General features: G+C 43.0%; 1 protein-coding gene across 1 annotated transcript in view; it reads left to right on the top strand.

The window, feature by feature from the left end:
• Nucleotides 1–17,500, top strand: part of cspg4ba (chondroitin sulfate proteoglycan 4ba) — a 99,595-nt gene that overhangs the window by 54,615 nt on the left and 27,480 nt on the right. Inside the window, exons 10-11 of the mRNA XM_046348209.1 lie at nt 11,251–11,449; nt 12,367–12,498. Of these exons, the coding sequence (XP_046204165.1) occupies nt 11,251–11,449; nt 12,367–12,498 (331 nt within the window). The remainder of the gene's footprint in view (nt 1–11,250; nt 11,450–12,366; nt 12,499–17,500) is intronic.

Below are 17,500 nucleotides of genomic sequence, written 5' to 3' on the forward strand. Positions count from 1 at the left end.
GTCTACTACACCTGTTGTATTCAGCATTTCACTGTGAGGTCTACTACACCTGTTGTATTCAGCATTTCACTGTAAGGTCTACTACACCTGTTGTATTCAGCATTTCACTGTAAGGTCTACTACACCTGTTGTATTCAGCATTTCACTGTAAGGTCTACTACACCTGTTGTATTCAGCATTTCACTGTGAGGTCTACTACACCTGTTGTATTCAGCATTTCACTGTGAGGTCTACTACACCTGTTGTATTCAGCATTTCACTGTGAGGTCTACTACACCTGTTGTATTCAGCATTTCACTGTGAGGTCTACTACACCTGTTGTATTCAGCATTTCACTGTGAGGTCTACTACACCTGTTGTATTCAGCATTTCACTGTGAGGTCTACTACACCTGTTGTATTCAGCATTTCACTGTAAGGTCTACTACACCTGTTGTATTCAGCATTTCACTGTAAGGTCTACTACACCTGTTGTATTCAGCATTTCACTGTAAGGTCTACATTCGGCATTTCACTGTGAGGTCTACTACACCTGTTGTATTCAGCATTTCACTGTGAGGTCTACTACACCTGTTGTATTCAGCATTTCACTGTAAGGTCTACTACACCTGTTGTATTCAGCATTTCACTGTAAGTTCTACTACACCTGTTGTATTCAGCATTTCACTGTAAGGTCTACTACACCTGTTGTATTCAGCATTTCACTGTGAGGTCTACTACACCTGTTGTATTCAGCATTTCACTGTGAGGTCTACTACACCTGTTGTATTCAGCATTTCACTGTGAGGTCTACTACACCTGTTGTATTCAGCATTTCACTGTGAGGTCTACTACACCTGTTGTATTCAGCATTTCACTGTGAGGTCTACTACACCTGTTGTATTCAGCATTTCACTGTGAGGTCTACTACACCTGTTGTATTCAGCATTTCTGTCATGCAGGTGAATGAGGACCCAAAAGCGACTTGGCGAAAACAGAGTATTTAATCCAGAATAAACTTTACAAAACAAAAAGCATAATACTACACGTAAAGACAAGAACAGACTGGAGACTTGATCGAGAAATGCAGGTTGCCTCGGGAAGGCACTTGAACCTAGCAGACTCAGACACCTGCTCACCACGCAGCATCTGAGGGAAACACGACACGACAGGGCAAAACATTGACACAGCACGGTGAATTATAAATGAGGATCCGACGGGGCAGGTACGGGAAACAAGGAGTGAAATAGGGACTCTAATCAGGGAAAAGGATCGGGAACAGGTGTGGGAAGACTAAATGATGATTAGGGGAATAGGAACAGCTGGGAGCAGGAACGGAACGATAGAGAGAAGAGAGAGCGAGAGAGTGAGAGAGGGATTGAAAGAGGGAAAGAACCTAATAAGACCAGCAGAGGGAAACGAATAGAATGGGAAGCACAGGGACAAGACAAGATAATAAATGACAAAACATGACAGTACCCCCCCACTCACCGAGCGCCTCCTGGCGCACTCGAGGAGGAATCCTGGCGGCAACGGAGGAAATCATCAATGAGTGAACGGTCCAGCACGTCCCGAGACGGAACCCAACTCCTCTCCTCAGGACCGTAACCCTCCCAATCCACTAAGTATTGGTGACCCCGTCCCCGAGAACGCATGTCCATGATCTTATGTACCTTGTAAATAGGTGCGCTCTCGACAAGGACGGGAGGGGGAGGGAAGACGAACGGGGTGCGAAGAAAGGGCTTAACACAGGAGACATGGAAGACAGGATGGACGCGACGAAGATGTCGCGGAAGAAGCAGTCGCACAGCGACAGGATTGACGACCTGGGAGACACGGAACGGACCAATGAACCGCGGAGTCAACTTACGAGAAGCTGTCGTAAGAGGAAGGTTGCGAGTGGAAAGCCACACTCTCTGGCCGCAACAATACCTAGGACTCTTAATCCTGCGTTTATTGGCGGCTCTCACAGTCTGTGCCCTGTAGCGGCAAAGTGCAGACCTCACCTCCTCCAGGTGCGCTCACAACGTTGGACAAACGCTGAGCGGAGGGAACGCTGACTCGGCAAGCTGGGAAGAGAATAGAGGAGGCTGGTAACCCAGACTACTCTGAAACGGAGATAACCCGGTAGCAGACGAAGGAAGCGAGTTGTGAGCGTATTCTGCCCAGGGAGCTGTTCTGCCCAAGACGCAGGGTTTCTGAAAGAAAGGCTGCGTAGTATGCGACCAATCGTCTGATTGGCCCTCTCTGCTTGACCGTTAGACTGGGGATGAAACCCGGAAGAGAGACTGACGGACGCACCAATCAAACGACAGAACTCCCTCCAAAACTGTGACGTGAATTGCGGGCCTCTGTCTGAAACGGCGTCTAACGGGAGGCCATGAATTCTGAACACATTCTCGATAATGATTTGTGCCGTCTCCTTAGCGGAAGGAAGTTTAGCGAGGGGAATGAAATGTGCCGCCTTAGAGAACCTATCGACAACCGTAAGAATCACAGTCTTCCCCGCAGACAAAGGCAGACCGGTAATGAAGTCTAGGGCGATGTGAGACCATGGTCGAGAAGGAATGGGGAGCGGTCTGAGACGACCGGCAGGAGGAGAGTTACCCGACTTAGTCTGCGCGCAGTCCGAACAAGCAGCCACGAAACGGCGCGTGTCACGCTCCTGAGTCGGCCACCAAAATCGCTGGCGAATAGACGCAAGAGTGCCTCGAACACCGGGATGACCAGCTAACTTGGCAGAGTGAGCCCACTGAAGAACAGCCAGACGAGTGGAAACAGGAACGAAAAGGAGGTTACTAGGACAAGCGCGCGGCGACGCAGTGTGCGTGAGTGCTTGCTTAACCTGTCTTTCAATTCCCCAGACTGTCAACCCGACAACACGCCCATAAGGAAGAATCCCCTCGGGATCAGTAGAAGCCACAGAAGAACTAAACAGACGGGATAAGGCATCAGGCTTGGTGTTCTTGCTACCCGGACGGTAAGAAATCACAAACTCGAAACGAGCGAAAAACAACGCCCAACGAGCTTGACGGGCATTAAGTCGTTTGGCAGAACGGATGTACTCAAGGTTCTTATGGTCTGTCCAAACGACAAAAGGAACGGTCGCCCCCTCCAACCACTGTCGCCATTCGCCTAGGGCTAAGCGGATGGCGAGCAGTTCACGGTTACCCACATCATAGTTGCGCTCAGATGGCGACAGGCGATGAGAAAAATAAGCGCAAGGATGAACCTTATCGTCAGACTGGAAGCGCTGGGATAGAATGGCTCCCACGCCTACCTCTGAAGCGTCAACCTCGACAATGAATTGTCTAGTGACGTCAGGAGTAACGAGGATAGGAGCGGACGTAAAACGTTCTTTTAGAAGATCAAAAGCTCCCTGGGCGGAACCGGACCACTTAAAACACGTCTTGACAGAAGTAAGAGCTGTGAGAGGGGCAGCAACTTGACCGAAATTACGAATGAAACGCCGATAGAAATTAGCGAAACCTAAAAAGCGCTGCAACTCGACACGTGACCTTGGAACGGGCCAATCACTGACAGCTTGGACCTTAGCGGAATCCATCTGAATGCCTTCAGCGGAAATAACGGAACCGAGAAAAGTAACGGAGGAGACATGAAAAGAACACTTCTCAGCCTTTACGTAGAGACAATTCTCTAAAAGGCGCTGTAGAACACGTCGAACGTGCTGAACATGAATCTCGAGTGACGGTGAAAAAATCAGGATATCGTCAAGATAGACAAAAACAAAGATGTTCAGCATGTCTCTCAGAACATCATTAACTAATGCCTGAAAAACAGCTGGCGCATTGGCGAGACCAAACGGCAGAACCCGGTACTCAAAATGCTCTAACGGAGTGTTAAACGCCGTTTTCCACTCGTCCCCTCTCTGATGCGCACGAGATGGTAAGCGTTACGAAGGTCCAACTTAGTAAAGCACCTGGCTCCCTGCAGAATCTCGAAGGCTGATGACATAAGGGGAAGCGGATAACGATTCTTAACCGTTATGTCATTCAGCCCTCGATAATCCACGCAGGGGCGCAGAGTACCGTCCTTCTTCTTAACAAAAAGAACCCCGCCCCGGCCGGAGAGGAAGAAGGCACTATGGTACCGGCGTCAAGAGACACAGATAAATAATCCTCGAGAGCCTTACGTTCGGGAGCCGACAGAGAGTATAGTCTACCCCGAGGAGGAGTGGTCCCCGGAAGGAGATCAATACTACAATCATACGACCGGTGAGGAGGAAGGGAGTTGGCTCGGGACCGACTGAAGACCGTGCGCAGATCATGATATTCCTCCGGCACTCCTGTCAAATCGCCAGGTTCCTCCTGAGAAGTGGGGACAGAAGAAATGGGAGGGATGGCAGACATTAAGCACTTCACATGACAAGATACGTTCCAGGATAGGATAGAATTACAAGACCAATTAATAGAAGGATTATGACATACTAGCCAGGGATGACCCAAAACAACAGGTGTGAAAGGTGAATGAAAAATCAAAAAAGAAATAGTCTCACTGTGGTTACCAGATACTGTGAGAGTTAAAGGTAGTGTCTCAAATTTGATACTCGGAAGATGACTACCATCTAAGGCAAACATGGGCGTAGGCTTGTCTAACGGTCTGAAAGGAATGTTATGTTTCCGAACCCATGCTTCGTCCATGAAACAACCCTCAGCCCCAGAGTCAATCAAGGCACTGCATGTAGCACCCGAACCGGTCCAGCGTAGATGGACCGACATAGTAGTACAAGATCTAGATGAAGAGACCTGAGTAGTAGCGCTCACCAGTAGCCCTCCGCTTACTGATGGGCTCTGGCCTCTTACTGGACATGAATTAACAAAATGTCCATCAAATCCGCAATAGAGGCACAGGCGGTTGGTGATCCTCCGTTCCCTCTCCTTAGTCGAGATGCGAATCCCTCCCAGCTGCATGGGCTCAGTCTCAGAGCCAGAGGAGGGAGATGGTTGCGATGCGGAGCAGGGAAACACCGTTGATGCGAGCTCTCTTCCACGAGCCTGGTGACGAAGATCTACCCGTCGTTCTATGCGGATGGCGAGAGCAATCAAAGAGTCCACACAGGAAGGAACCTCCCGAGAGAGAATCTCATCTTTGACCACTGTGTGGAGTCCCTCCAGAAAACGAGCGAGCAGCGCCGGCTCGTTCCAGTCACTAGAGGCAGCAAGAGTACGAAACTCTATAGAGTAATCCGTTATGGATCGATCACCTTGGCATAGGGAAGCCAGGACCCTAGAAGCCTCCCCACCAAAAACTGAACGGTCAAAAACCCGAATCATCTCCTCTTTAAAGTTCTGGTAATTGTTAGAACAATCAGCCCTTGCCTCCCAGATAGCTGTGCCCCACTCTCGGGCCCGGCCAGTAAGGAGTGAAATGACGTAAGCAACCCGAGCTCTCTCTCTAGAGTATGTGTTGGGTTGGAGAGAGAACACAATCTCACACTGGGTGAGAAAGGAGCGGCACTCAGTGGGCTGCCCGGAGTAGCAAGGTGGGTTATTAACCCTAGGTTCTGGAGGCTCGGCAGGCCAGGAAGTAACAGGTGGCACGAGACGAAGACTCTGGAACTGTCCAGAGAGGTCGGAAACCTGAGCGGCCAGGTTCTCTACGGCATGGCGAGCAGCAGACAATTCCTGCTCGTGTCTGCCGAGCATGGCTCCTTGGATCTCGACGGCAGTGTTACGAGCGTCTGTAGTCGCTGGGTCCATTCCTCGGTCGGATCCTTCTGTCATGCAGGTGAATGAGGACCCAAAAGCGACTTGGCGAAAACAGAGTATTTAATCCAGAATAAACTTTACAAAACAAAAAGCATAATACTACACGTAAAGACAAGAACAGACTGGAGACTTGATCGAGAAATGCAGGTTGCCTCGGGAAGGCACTTGAACCTAGCAGACTCAGACACCTGCTCACCACGCAGCATCTGAGGGAAACACGACACGACAGGGCAAAACATTGACACAGCACGGTGAATTATAAATGAGGATCCGACGGGGCAGGTACGGGAAACAAGGAGTGAAATAGGGACTCTAATCAGGGAAAAGGATCGGGAACAGGTGTGGGAAGACTAAATGATGATTAGGGGAATAGGAACAGCTGGGAGCAGGAACGGAACGATAGAGAGAAGAGAGAGCGAGAGAGTGAGAGAGGGATTGAAAGAGGGAAAGAACCTAATAAGACCAGCAGAGGGAAACGAATAGAATGGGAAGCACAGGGACAAGACAAGATAATAAATGACAAAACATGACAATTTCACTGTGAGGTCTACTACACCTGTTGTATTCAGCATTTCACTGTGAGGTCTACTACACCTGTTGTATTCGGCGCATATGCCATTTGATTTGATTTGATTTGAAGATCCATCTAGTTTTGTTATATATATATTCTATGATAAGCTTCTGATTGATAAAAGCTATATATATGTGTTGTATTGTTCTAGGAATGTTGTCGCTCGGGACATTAGTGTTGATATGTCTATATTTTTAAACATAGTGTTTAATATTGATGTTTAAACCGTTTATCTGTTCGACACGGAGACTGGGCTCACAACAGACCAGTGTCTTTTAAGTATTGGGGATAGATAGCCGATTTTTCAAATACCACTTAGGTGCACTAAGCAGGCTTCACTTAGTAACTTGCTTCCAATAACAGCTGGGTCTTGGCTGTGTTACAGTTGTGAAGAGGGCGTTTCAACAACGTGGGAGGAAGATGGATATTGGAATTGACCAATTAAAAATATGTTGAAAACAAAAAAGGCCTTTAAATGTGATTGATTTGGTTGTCCACAAGATGGCTCTCTGCAAACACTTTGCTTACGCTATGGTTCTACTGTCCCCTCTACACAAGTTCCGGACTCACTGTTTGGAATGAAATAGTGGTTCTATGGTTCTACTGTCCCCTCTACACAAGTTCCGGACTCACTGTTTGGAATGAAATACTGGTTCTATGGTTCTACTGTCCCCTCTACACAAGTTCCGGACTCACTGTTTGGAATGAAATAGTGGTTCTATGGTTCCACTGTCCCCTCTACACAAGTTCCGGACTCACTGTTTGGAGTGAAATAGTGGTTCTATGGTTCTACTGTCCCCTCTACACAAGTTCCGGACTCACTGTTTGGAGTGAAATAGTGGTTCTATGGTTCTACTGTCCCCTCTACACAAGTTCCGTACTCACTGTTTGGAATGAAATAGTGGTTCTATGGTTCTACTGTCCCCTCTACACAAGTTCCGGACTCACTGTTTGGAGTGAAATAGTGGTTCTATGGTTCTACTGTCCCCTCTACACATGTTCCGGACTCACTGTTTGGAGTGAAATAGTGGTTCTATGGTTCTACTGTCCCCTCTACACAAGTTCCGGACTCACTGTTTGGAGTGAAATAGTGGTTCTATGGTTCTATTGTCCCCTCTACACAAGTTCCGGACTCACTGTTTGGAATGAAATGGTGGTATTACTTTAAATGAGTTACACAACAACTAAGTACATGACTCTGTTTTGAAAACAATGGACACAAGTGGACACAGAATTCTAATTTGCTTGAGAAAACAAGAAGTAACTAATTGTAGGTTAACTGTTTTTAACACCAAGGACGGATAGGACACACGGACATGAATTTCCCTTAGACATGAATCGTTGCAAACACATTCATGTTCTATTGATGACACGCAGTAGTGAGATTCAAACCGATAGTCTTCTCTGTCCATGGGATCAGTCCATGGGATCAGTCCATGGGATCAGTCCATGGGATCAGTCCATGGGATCAGTCCATGGGATCAGTCCATGGGATCAGTCCATGGTATCAGTCCATGAGATCAGTCCATGGGATCAGTCCATGGGATCAGTCCATGGGATCAGTCCATGAGATCAGTCCATGGTATCAGTCCATGAGATCAGTCCATGAGATCAGTCCATGAGATCAGTCCATGAGATCAGTCCATGAGATCAGTCCATGAGATCAGTCCATGAGATCAGTCCATGGTATCAGTCCATGGTATCAGTCCATGGTATCAGTCCATGGGATCAGTTCACTGCATCACCAGGATGGAGATAAAATACCATGTTTTAGGCTACTCAAACAGACCCCATTTCAGAGAAAACAAGAACTTTTTAAGATCAGGTGTGGCCAATTAGTGGGCGCGGCTAACACACCTGAACACACTTAACTAGATAGTGGGCGCGGCAAACACACCTGAACACACTTAACTAGATAGTGGGTGCGGCTAACACACCTGAACACACTTAACAAGATAGTGGGCGCGGCTAACACACCTGAACACACTTAACAAGATAGTGGGCGCGGCTAACACACCTGAACACACTTAACTAGATAGTGGGCGCGGCAAACACACCTGAACACACTTAACTAGATAGTGGGCGCGGCAAACACACCTGAACACACTTAACTAGATAGTGGGTGCGGCTAACACACCTGAACACACTTAACAAGATAGTGGGCGCGGCTAACACACCTGAACACACTTAACAAGATAGTGGGCGCGGCTAACACACCTGAACACACTTAACTTGATAGTGGGCGCGGCAAACACACCTGAACACACTTAACAAGATAGTGGGCGCGGCTAACACACCTGAACACACTTAACTAGATAGTGGGCGTGGCTAACACACCTGAACACACTTAACAAGATAGTGGGCGCGGCAAACACACCTGAACACACTTAACAAGATAGTGCGCGCGGCTAACACACCTGAACACACTTAACAAGATAGTGGGCGCGGCTAACACACCTGAACACACTTAACAAGATAGTGGGCGCGGCTAACACACCTGAACACACTTAACAAGATAGTGGGCGCGGCTAACACACCTGAACACACTTAACTAGATAGTGGGCGCGGCAAACACACCTGAAAACACTTAACTAGATAGTGGGCGCGGCAAACACACCTGAACACACTTAACTAGATAGTGGGCGCGGCAAACACACCTGAACACACTTAACTAGATAGTGGGCGCGGCAAACACACCTGAACACACTTAACTAGATAGTGGGCGCGGCTAACACACCTGAACACACTTAACAAGATAGTGGGCGCGGCAAACACACCTGAACACACTTAACAAGATAGTGGGCGCGGCTAACACACCTGAACACACTTAACAAGATAGTGGATTAGAGAGATGTATATGTTTTGAAAATAAAGCAATTTTACACGAGGGCGTGCTAAACAACAGCGCTGCGGTCATGGGTTCGAGGCCGAGCCGAGCTTCTAGCCAAATGTCAGGCTAAAAGCAAGGGGAGATAATGTCTTGATGCTTTTTTTTGTTTTTACAGTGGAGATCACGTTTATGAATTGGCTGGCTGGCTGGCTGGCTGGCTGGCTGGCTGGCTGGGCTGGCTGGGCTGGCTGGCTGGGCTGGCTGGCTGGGCTGGCTGGCTGGGCTGGCTGGGCTGGCTGGCTGGGCTGGCTGGGCTGGCTGGCTGGCTGGGCTGGCTGGGCTGGCTGGGCTGGCTGGGCTGGCTGGGCTGGCTGGGCTGGCTGGGCTGGCTGGCTGGCTGGCTGGGCTGGCTGGGGTGGCTGGGCTGGCTGGCTGGCTGGGCTGGGCTGGCTGGCTGGCTGGCTGGCTGGGCTGGCTGGGCTGGCTGGCTGGGCTGGCTGGGCTGGCTGGGCTGGCTGGGGTGGCTGGCTGGCTGGGCTGGCTGGCTGGCTGGCTGGCTGGCTGGCTGGCTGGGCTGGCTGGCTGCTGGCTGGCTGGCTGGCTGGGCTGGCTGGGCTGGCTGGCTGGGCTGGCTGGCTGGGCTGGCTGGGCTGGCTGGCTGGGCTGGCTGGCTGGGCTGGCTGGGCTGGCTGGCTGGCTGGGCTGGCTGGGCTGGCTGGGCTGGCTGGCTGGCTGGGCTGGCTGGCTGGGCTGGCTGGCTGGCTGGCTGGCTGGCTGGGCTGGCTGGCTGGGCTGGCTGGGCTGGCTGGGCTGGCTGGGCTGGGCTGGCTGGGCTGGGCTGGGCTGGCTGGCTGGGCTGGGCTGGGCTGGGCTGGGCTGGGCTGGGCTGGGCTGGGCTGGGCTGGGCTGGGCTGGGCTGGGCTGGCTGGGCTGGGCTGGGCTGGCTGGGCTGGCTGGCTGGGCTGGGCTGGGCTGGCTGGGCTGGCTGGCTGGCTGGGCTGGGCTGGGCTGGGCTGGGCTGGCTGGGCTGGCTGGGCTGGGCTGGGCTGGGCTGGCTGGGCTGGGCTGGCTGGGCTGATGGGCTGATGGGACACTGGATGAGTATGGATTTATCAGATGGAACCGAAAACAAGATGCCCATTTTTGTGTCATAGGCTTTAAAAAAATTTTTTTTTTTACAATGTTTTGGTCTGAACAATGCTTGTTTTAACCAACCTGTTGTAGAATAACATTCTTAGTATGTTACTAAAGTCTTCTTGTATACCACAACATTATATACTAAGCACTAAATGAGATCGAGGGATACTACAGAGTGTAAACTGAAGTATTTTATACATATATTTTTTTAATTTGGGATCGGTTGATTCTGATATTTTCCAAGTGGGAAACTCAGAGCTTATTTATTTTCTCTACGAGTTTCCAAGTCAGAAATGTCAGAGTTCCTGAGTTGTATTCTTAACAGCGTTTTTAGTCCTGACTTGAAAAGACAAACTACATGTCAGAGGCCACTCCAGTGTTAATTACTGCTGTTAGTGCTGTTTTTCAAATACCACTTACATTTACATTACATTTAAGTCATTTAGCAGACGCTCTTATCCAGAGCGACTTACAAATTGGTGCATTCACCTTATGACATCCAGTGGGACAGTCACTTAACAATAGTGCATCTAAAACTTAGGGGGGGTGGGGTGAGAGGGATTACTTAACCTATCCTAGGTATTCCTTAAAGAGGTGGGGTTTCAGGTGTCAGGTGGTGATTGACTCCGCTGTCCTGGCGTCGTGAGGGAGTTTGTTCCACCATTGGGGGGCCAGGGCAGCGAACAGTTTTGACTGGGCTGAGCGGGTGCACTTAGGTGCACTAAGCAGGCTTCACTTAGTAACTTGCTTCCTATAACAGTTGGTTCTTGGCTCGGTTACAGTCAAGCCCTTTGTGACATATGGTGAAGAGGGCTTTTAAACAACGTGGGAGTAAGATGGATATTGGAATTGACCAATTAAAAATATGTTGAAAACAAAAAAGGCCTTTAAATGTGTTTGATTTGGTTGTCTCCTAAGGCGTGGATGGGGGGGGGTCAGTGACAGATATAAGTATTTGATTGGTTGCCTCAAGTTTGTGAGTGATTTGATTGGTTGTCTCCCCAGGTGTGGGTGGGGTCGGTCACAGAGATCCGCTCTGACGACCTGGATGCCCAGGATGAGGACACGCCCCCTGAGGAGCTGCAGGTGATAGTGACTCCGCCCTCTAATGGCCACCTGGCGCTGAAGAGCGCCCTCGCCAGGCCGCTCCTGAACTTCACCCTGCAACACATCCATCTGGGACAGCTGCTGTTCGTCCACAGTGGTAAGATCTGATCCTAAACCTGTACAAACTTAGTCTTCTAGCGGAGTTGGATGGAGTAGAAGATACCAGAGAGGTGTACTGTATTAGTAGATACCAGAGGGGTGTACTGTAGTAGTAGATACCAGAGGGGTGTACTGTAGTAGTAGATACCAGAGGGGTGTACTATAGTAGTAGATACCAGAGGGGTGTACTGTAGTAGTAGATACCAGAGGGGTATAGTAGTAGATACCAGAGGGGTGTACTGTAGTAGTAGATACCAGAGGGGTGTACTGTAGTAGATACCAGAGGGGTGTACTGTAGTAGTAGATACCAGAGGGGTGTACTGTAGTAGTAGATACCAGAAGGGTGTACTATAGTAGTACATGTAGAACCCTCTGTGGAAAGGGTTCTCCTATGGGGACAAGCGAAGACACTTTTTATATTCAAGATATACTTTTTTTCCCCCCTCAGAGTCTAGGATCATGCCCCCCCTCCCCCGTCCATATAGCCTTATTCATTATGATGTAAAACTCAAGACTGAACCTGGACCATTACTCCTACTCTGAGACACTTGATAACTAGTGGCCCTTGAAGCTTATTGTCTTGGGGCCGAAGGGATTTTTTTTTTTTTACCTTTATTTAACCAGGCAAGTCAGTTAAGAACAAATTCTTATTTTCAATGACGGCCTAGGAACAGTGGGTTAACTGCCTGTTCAGGGGCAGAACGACAGATTTGTACCTTGTCGGCTCGGGGGTTTGAACTTGCAACCTTCCGGTTACTAGTCCAACGGGTTTGAACTTGCAACCTTCCGGTTACTAGTCCAACGCTCTAACCACTAGGCTACCCTGCCGCCCCAGAGCTGTTTGTTTCATTTGTGTGGTTCCCACTAATAGGTGCCATGGTAACCAGAAGTGATTATTTTGGTTCCCACTAACAGGTGCCATGTCTGGAGGGTTCAACTTCCAGGTGAACGACGGAGTGAACTTTGCCCCCCGACAGATCTTCAGCATCACAGCCAGCGCCCTGGTCCTCAGCCTGGAGATTAACAGACCTCTCAAAGTGTTCCCAGGTAACTAAACTCCTCCCTTAACTCGATAGCTCCTTCCTGGTAACCCTTTAACCAGGTTCTGTAGCTTTTCTCCCCTTAGCAACGGGAGGTGCGTTCAGTTCGCTTGAACGTTTACTACGTTGCGGAACGGTTTGTAATGAACGACACCCCCACCCCCCCCCCAAAAAAAAACGTTCTTGAACAGACTTTTAACGTTTAACGTTTGCTCCCGTTGTGGTGGGTGTGGCTTGAAGCAATGAGTGACTTATTTTTTAAATGTACTTTTTTACTCCATACATTTTCCCTGACACCCAAAAGTACTTGTTACAATTTTAATGCTTAGCAGGACAGGAAATGGTCCAATTTACAACACTTATCAAGATGACATCCCTGGTCATCCCTGCTGCCTCTGATCTGACGAACTAACACATATAATTCATTTGAAAAGGATGTCTGAGTGTTGGATTGTGTCCATACATTTAAAAAAGGAAAAACTAGACAATTGTGCCGTCTATTTTTCTCAATTTAAGGAATTTGAAATGATTCATACTTGTACTTTTGATACTTAAATATATTTAAAACCAAATAATTGTATACTTTTACTCAAGTAGTATTTTACTGGATGACTTTCACTTTTACTTTAAAGGTATCTTTTACTTTTTCTCAAGTAGGACAATTGGGTACTTTTTCCATCACTGCCAATCACAAATGGCCTCCTAGCCTCTACCCCCATACGCACTGGTAGAGATGTGAAAGACAGGCAGTGAATTTGATAAAAAGTGAAACATTTAAAAAAAAGTTTAGATAAACTATACTAAATGTATCAATTTCACCAAATAATTGATTGAAACACACCGTTTTGCAATGAAGGTCTACAGTAGCCTCAACAGAACTCTGTAGCCGGAGGACAGCTAGCTTCCATCCTCCTCTGGGAACATTAACTTCAATACAAAACCTAGGAGGCTCATGGTTCTCACCCTCTTCCATAGACTTATGGTCCTTCTGTAGCTCAGTTGGTAGAGCATGGCGCTTGTAACGCCAGGGTAGTGGGTTCGATCCCCGGGACCACCCATACGTAGAATGTATGCACACATGACTGTAAGTCACTTTGGATAAACCGCGTCTGCTAAATGGCATATATATATATATATAATTATGACAGCTTCCAGAGAACGTCCTCCAGCCTATTTGGTATTTTATTAGGATCCCCGTTAGCTGTTGCAAAAGCAGCAACTACTCTTCCTGGTGTCCACACAAAACATGAACCATAATACAGAATGACATAATACAGAATGACGTAATACAGAACATCAATAGACAAGAACAGCTCAAGGACAGAACTACATACGTTTAAAGGCACATACAGTACATACAGACACACTGTCTTGGTCCAATAGGGGAGAGGTGTTGCTTTATCTGTTTTTTGAAACCAGGTTTGCTGTTTATTTCAGCAATATGAGATGGAAGGGAGTTCCCATCAGAGACACTCCCTTCCATAGACTCCAACCTATCAGAACTCTCTGTAGCATAAACTGACATGCTGCCCACCCAATGAAAGGATCAGAGAATGAATCTAGTCCTGAAAGCATAAGCTACAGCCAGCTACCACTGCAGTGTATAACATGTGGTGAATAGTTGACTCAGAGAGAGAAACAACAAATTAATTTATTCCAAAATGAAGGGCAAGAGAGAGAGGGAGCAAGCTATATTTCATAGTACATATTTTCCCCCACTTACTTAGCTAGCATCGAATGCAGCTGAACACCTTGTCCAATAGAAACTCTTGTTTGCAACTGCTGGACTAATGATTACACTCCCAGAGCAGCTAGATGCAGGCAACAGTGTACAACGCGCTGTCGTCACGGTCTATCGGCCTTGATTACTCCCAATTCTCTCGACCCTACGTTGTAAACGTTCATTCATAGGCTGTAGGCAACCTCGTGACGGATACAGGGGAAAATTAGAGTAGCATGTCAAATAAACAGCCTAAATATATCGATGTTAGGTTGAGCGAAGGTGATATATGAGTGACAATCGTACAATATGCTGTAATAGAAAACAAGTAATGATATAATAAATAATGTAATACAATTTTTTTTTATCCTCCTTCGTCTTAAACAGCAACAAACGCAACTGGTGACTAAAATAGATGAATCAGATATTGTTTTTAAATATATAGATATTGACTAAATAGATGAATCAGATATTGATATTTAAATAGATATATTGTTTTTAAATATATAGATATTGACTAAATAGATGAATCAGATATTGTTTTTAAATATATAGATATTGACTAAATAGATGAATCAGATATTGTTTTTAAATATATAGATATTGACTAAATAGATGAATCAGATATTGTTTTTAAATATATAGATATTGACTAAATAGATGAATCAGATATTGTTTTTAAATATATAGATATTGACTAAATAGATGAATCAGATATTGTTTTTAAATATATAGATATTGACTAAATAGATGAATCAGATATTGTTTTTAAATATATAGATATTGACTAAATAGATGAATCAGATATTGTTTTTAAATATATAGATATTGACTAAATAGATGAATCAGATATTGTTTTTAAATATATAGATATTGACTAAATAGATGAATCAGATATTGTTTTTAAATATATAGATATTGACTAAATAGATGAATCAGATATTGTTTTTAAATATATAGATATTGACTAAATAGAGATTAGAATCAGATCAGATATTGTTTTTAAATATATAGATATTGACTAAATAGATGAATCAGATATTGTTTTTAATATATAGATTTGACTAAATAGATGAATCAGATATTGAAATATAAATATTGATAGAATCAGATATTGTTTTTAAATATATAGATATTGACTAAATAGATGAATCAATATTGTTTTTAAATATATAGAATTGACAGATATTGTTTTTAAATATATAGATATTGACTAAATAGATGAATCAGATATTGTTTTTAAATATATAGATATTGACTAAATAGATGAATCAGATTGTTTTTATTGATATTTTTTAAATATATAGATATTGACTAAATAGATGAATCAGATATTGTTTTTAAATATATAGATATTGACTAAATAGATGAATCAGATATTGTTTTTAAATATATAGATATTGACTAAATAGATGAATCAGATATTGTTTTTAAATATATAGATATTGACTAAATAGATGAATCAGATATTGTTTTTAAATATATAGATATTGACTAAATAGATGAATCAGATATTGTTTTTAAAAATAGATATTGATATTGACAGATATTGTTTTTAAATAGATAGATATTGACTAAATAGATGAATCAGATATTGTTTTTAAATATATAGATATTGACTAAATAGATGAATCAGATATTGTTTTTAAATATATAGATATTGACTAAATAGATGAATCAGATATTGTTTTTAAATATATAGATATTGACTAAATAGATGAATCAGATATTGTTTTTAAATATATAGATATTGACTAAATAGATGAATCAGATATTGTTTTTAAATATATAGATATTGACTAAATAGATGAATCAGATATTGTTTTTAAATATATAGATATTGACTAAATAGATGAATCAGATATTGTTTTTAAATATATAGATATTGACTAAATAGATGAATCAGATATTGTTTTTAAATATATAGATATTGACTAAATAGATGAATCAGATATTGTTTTTAAATATATAGATATTGACTAAATAGATGAATCAGATATTGTTTTTAAATATATAGATATTGACTAAATAGATGAATCAGATATTGTTTTTAAATATATAGATATTGACTAAATAGATGAATCAGATATTGTTTTTAAATATATAGATATTGACTAAATAGATGAATCAGATATTGTTTTTAAATATATAGATATTGACTAAATAGATGAATCAGATATTGTTTTTAAATATATAGATATTGACTAAATAGATGAATCAGATATTGTTTTTAAATATATAGATATTGACTAAATAGATGAATCAGATATTGTTTTTAAATATATAGATATTGACTAAATAGATGAATCAGATATTGTTTTTAAATATATAGATATTGACTAAATAGATGAATCAGATATTGTTTTTTAAATATATAGATATTGACTAAATAGATGAATCAGATATTGTTTTTAAATATATAGATATTGACTAAATAGATGAATCAGATATTGTTTTTAAATATATAGATATTGACTAAATAGATGAATCAGATATTGTTTTTAAATATATAGATATTGACTAAATAGATGAATCAGATATTGTTTTTAAATATATAGATATTGACTAAATAGATGAATCAGATATTGTTTTTAAATATATAGATATTGACTAAATAGATGAATCAGATATTGTTTTTAAATATATAGATATTGACTAAATAGATGAATCAGATATTGTTTTTAAATATATAGATATTGACTAAATAGATGAATCAGATATTGTTTTTAAATATATAGATATTGACTAAATAGATGAATCAGATATTGTTTTTAAATATATAGATATTGACTAAATAGATGAATCAGATATTGTTTTTAAATATATAGATATTGACTAAATAGATGAATCAGATATTGTTTTTAAATATATAGATATTGACTAAATAGATGAATCAGATATTGTTTTTAAATATATAGATATTGACTAAATAGATGAATCAGATATTGTTTTTAAATATATAGATATTGACTAAATAGATGAATCAGATATTGTTTTTAAATATATAGATATTGACTAAATAGATGAATCAGATATTGTTTTTAAATATATAGATATTGACTAAATAGATGAATCAGATATTGTTTTTAAATATATAGATATTGACTAAATAGATGAATCAGATATTGTTTTTAAATATATAGATATTGACTAAATAGATGAATCAGATATTGTTTTTAAATATATAGATATTGACTAAATAGATGAATCAGATATTGTTTTTAAATATATAGATATTGACTAAATAGATGAATCAGATATTGTTTTTAAATATATAGATATTGACTAA

Source organism: Oncorhynchus gorbuscha, linkage group LG04 (genome assembly GCF_021184085.1).
Source record: "Oncorhynchus gorbuscha isolate QuinsamMale2020 ecotype Even-year linkage group LG04, OgorEven_v1.0, whole genome shotgun sequence".
Lineage (NCBI taxonomy): Eukaryota > Metazoa > Chordata > Actinopteri > Salmoniformes > Salmonidae > Oncorhynchus > Oncorhynchus gorbuscha.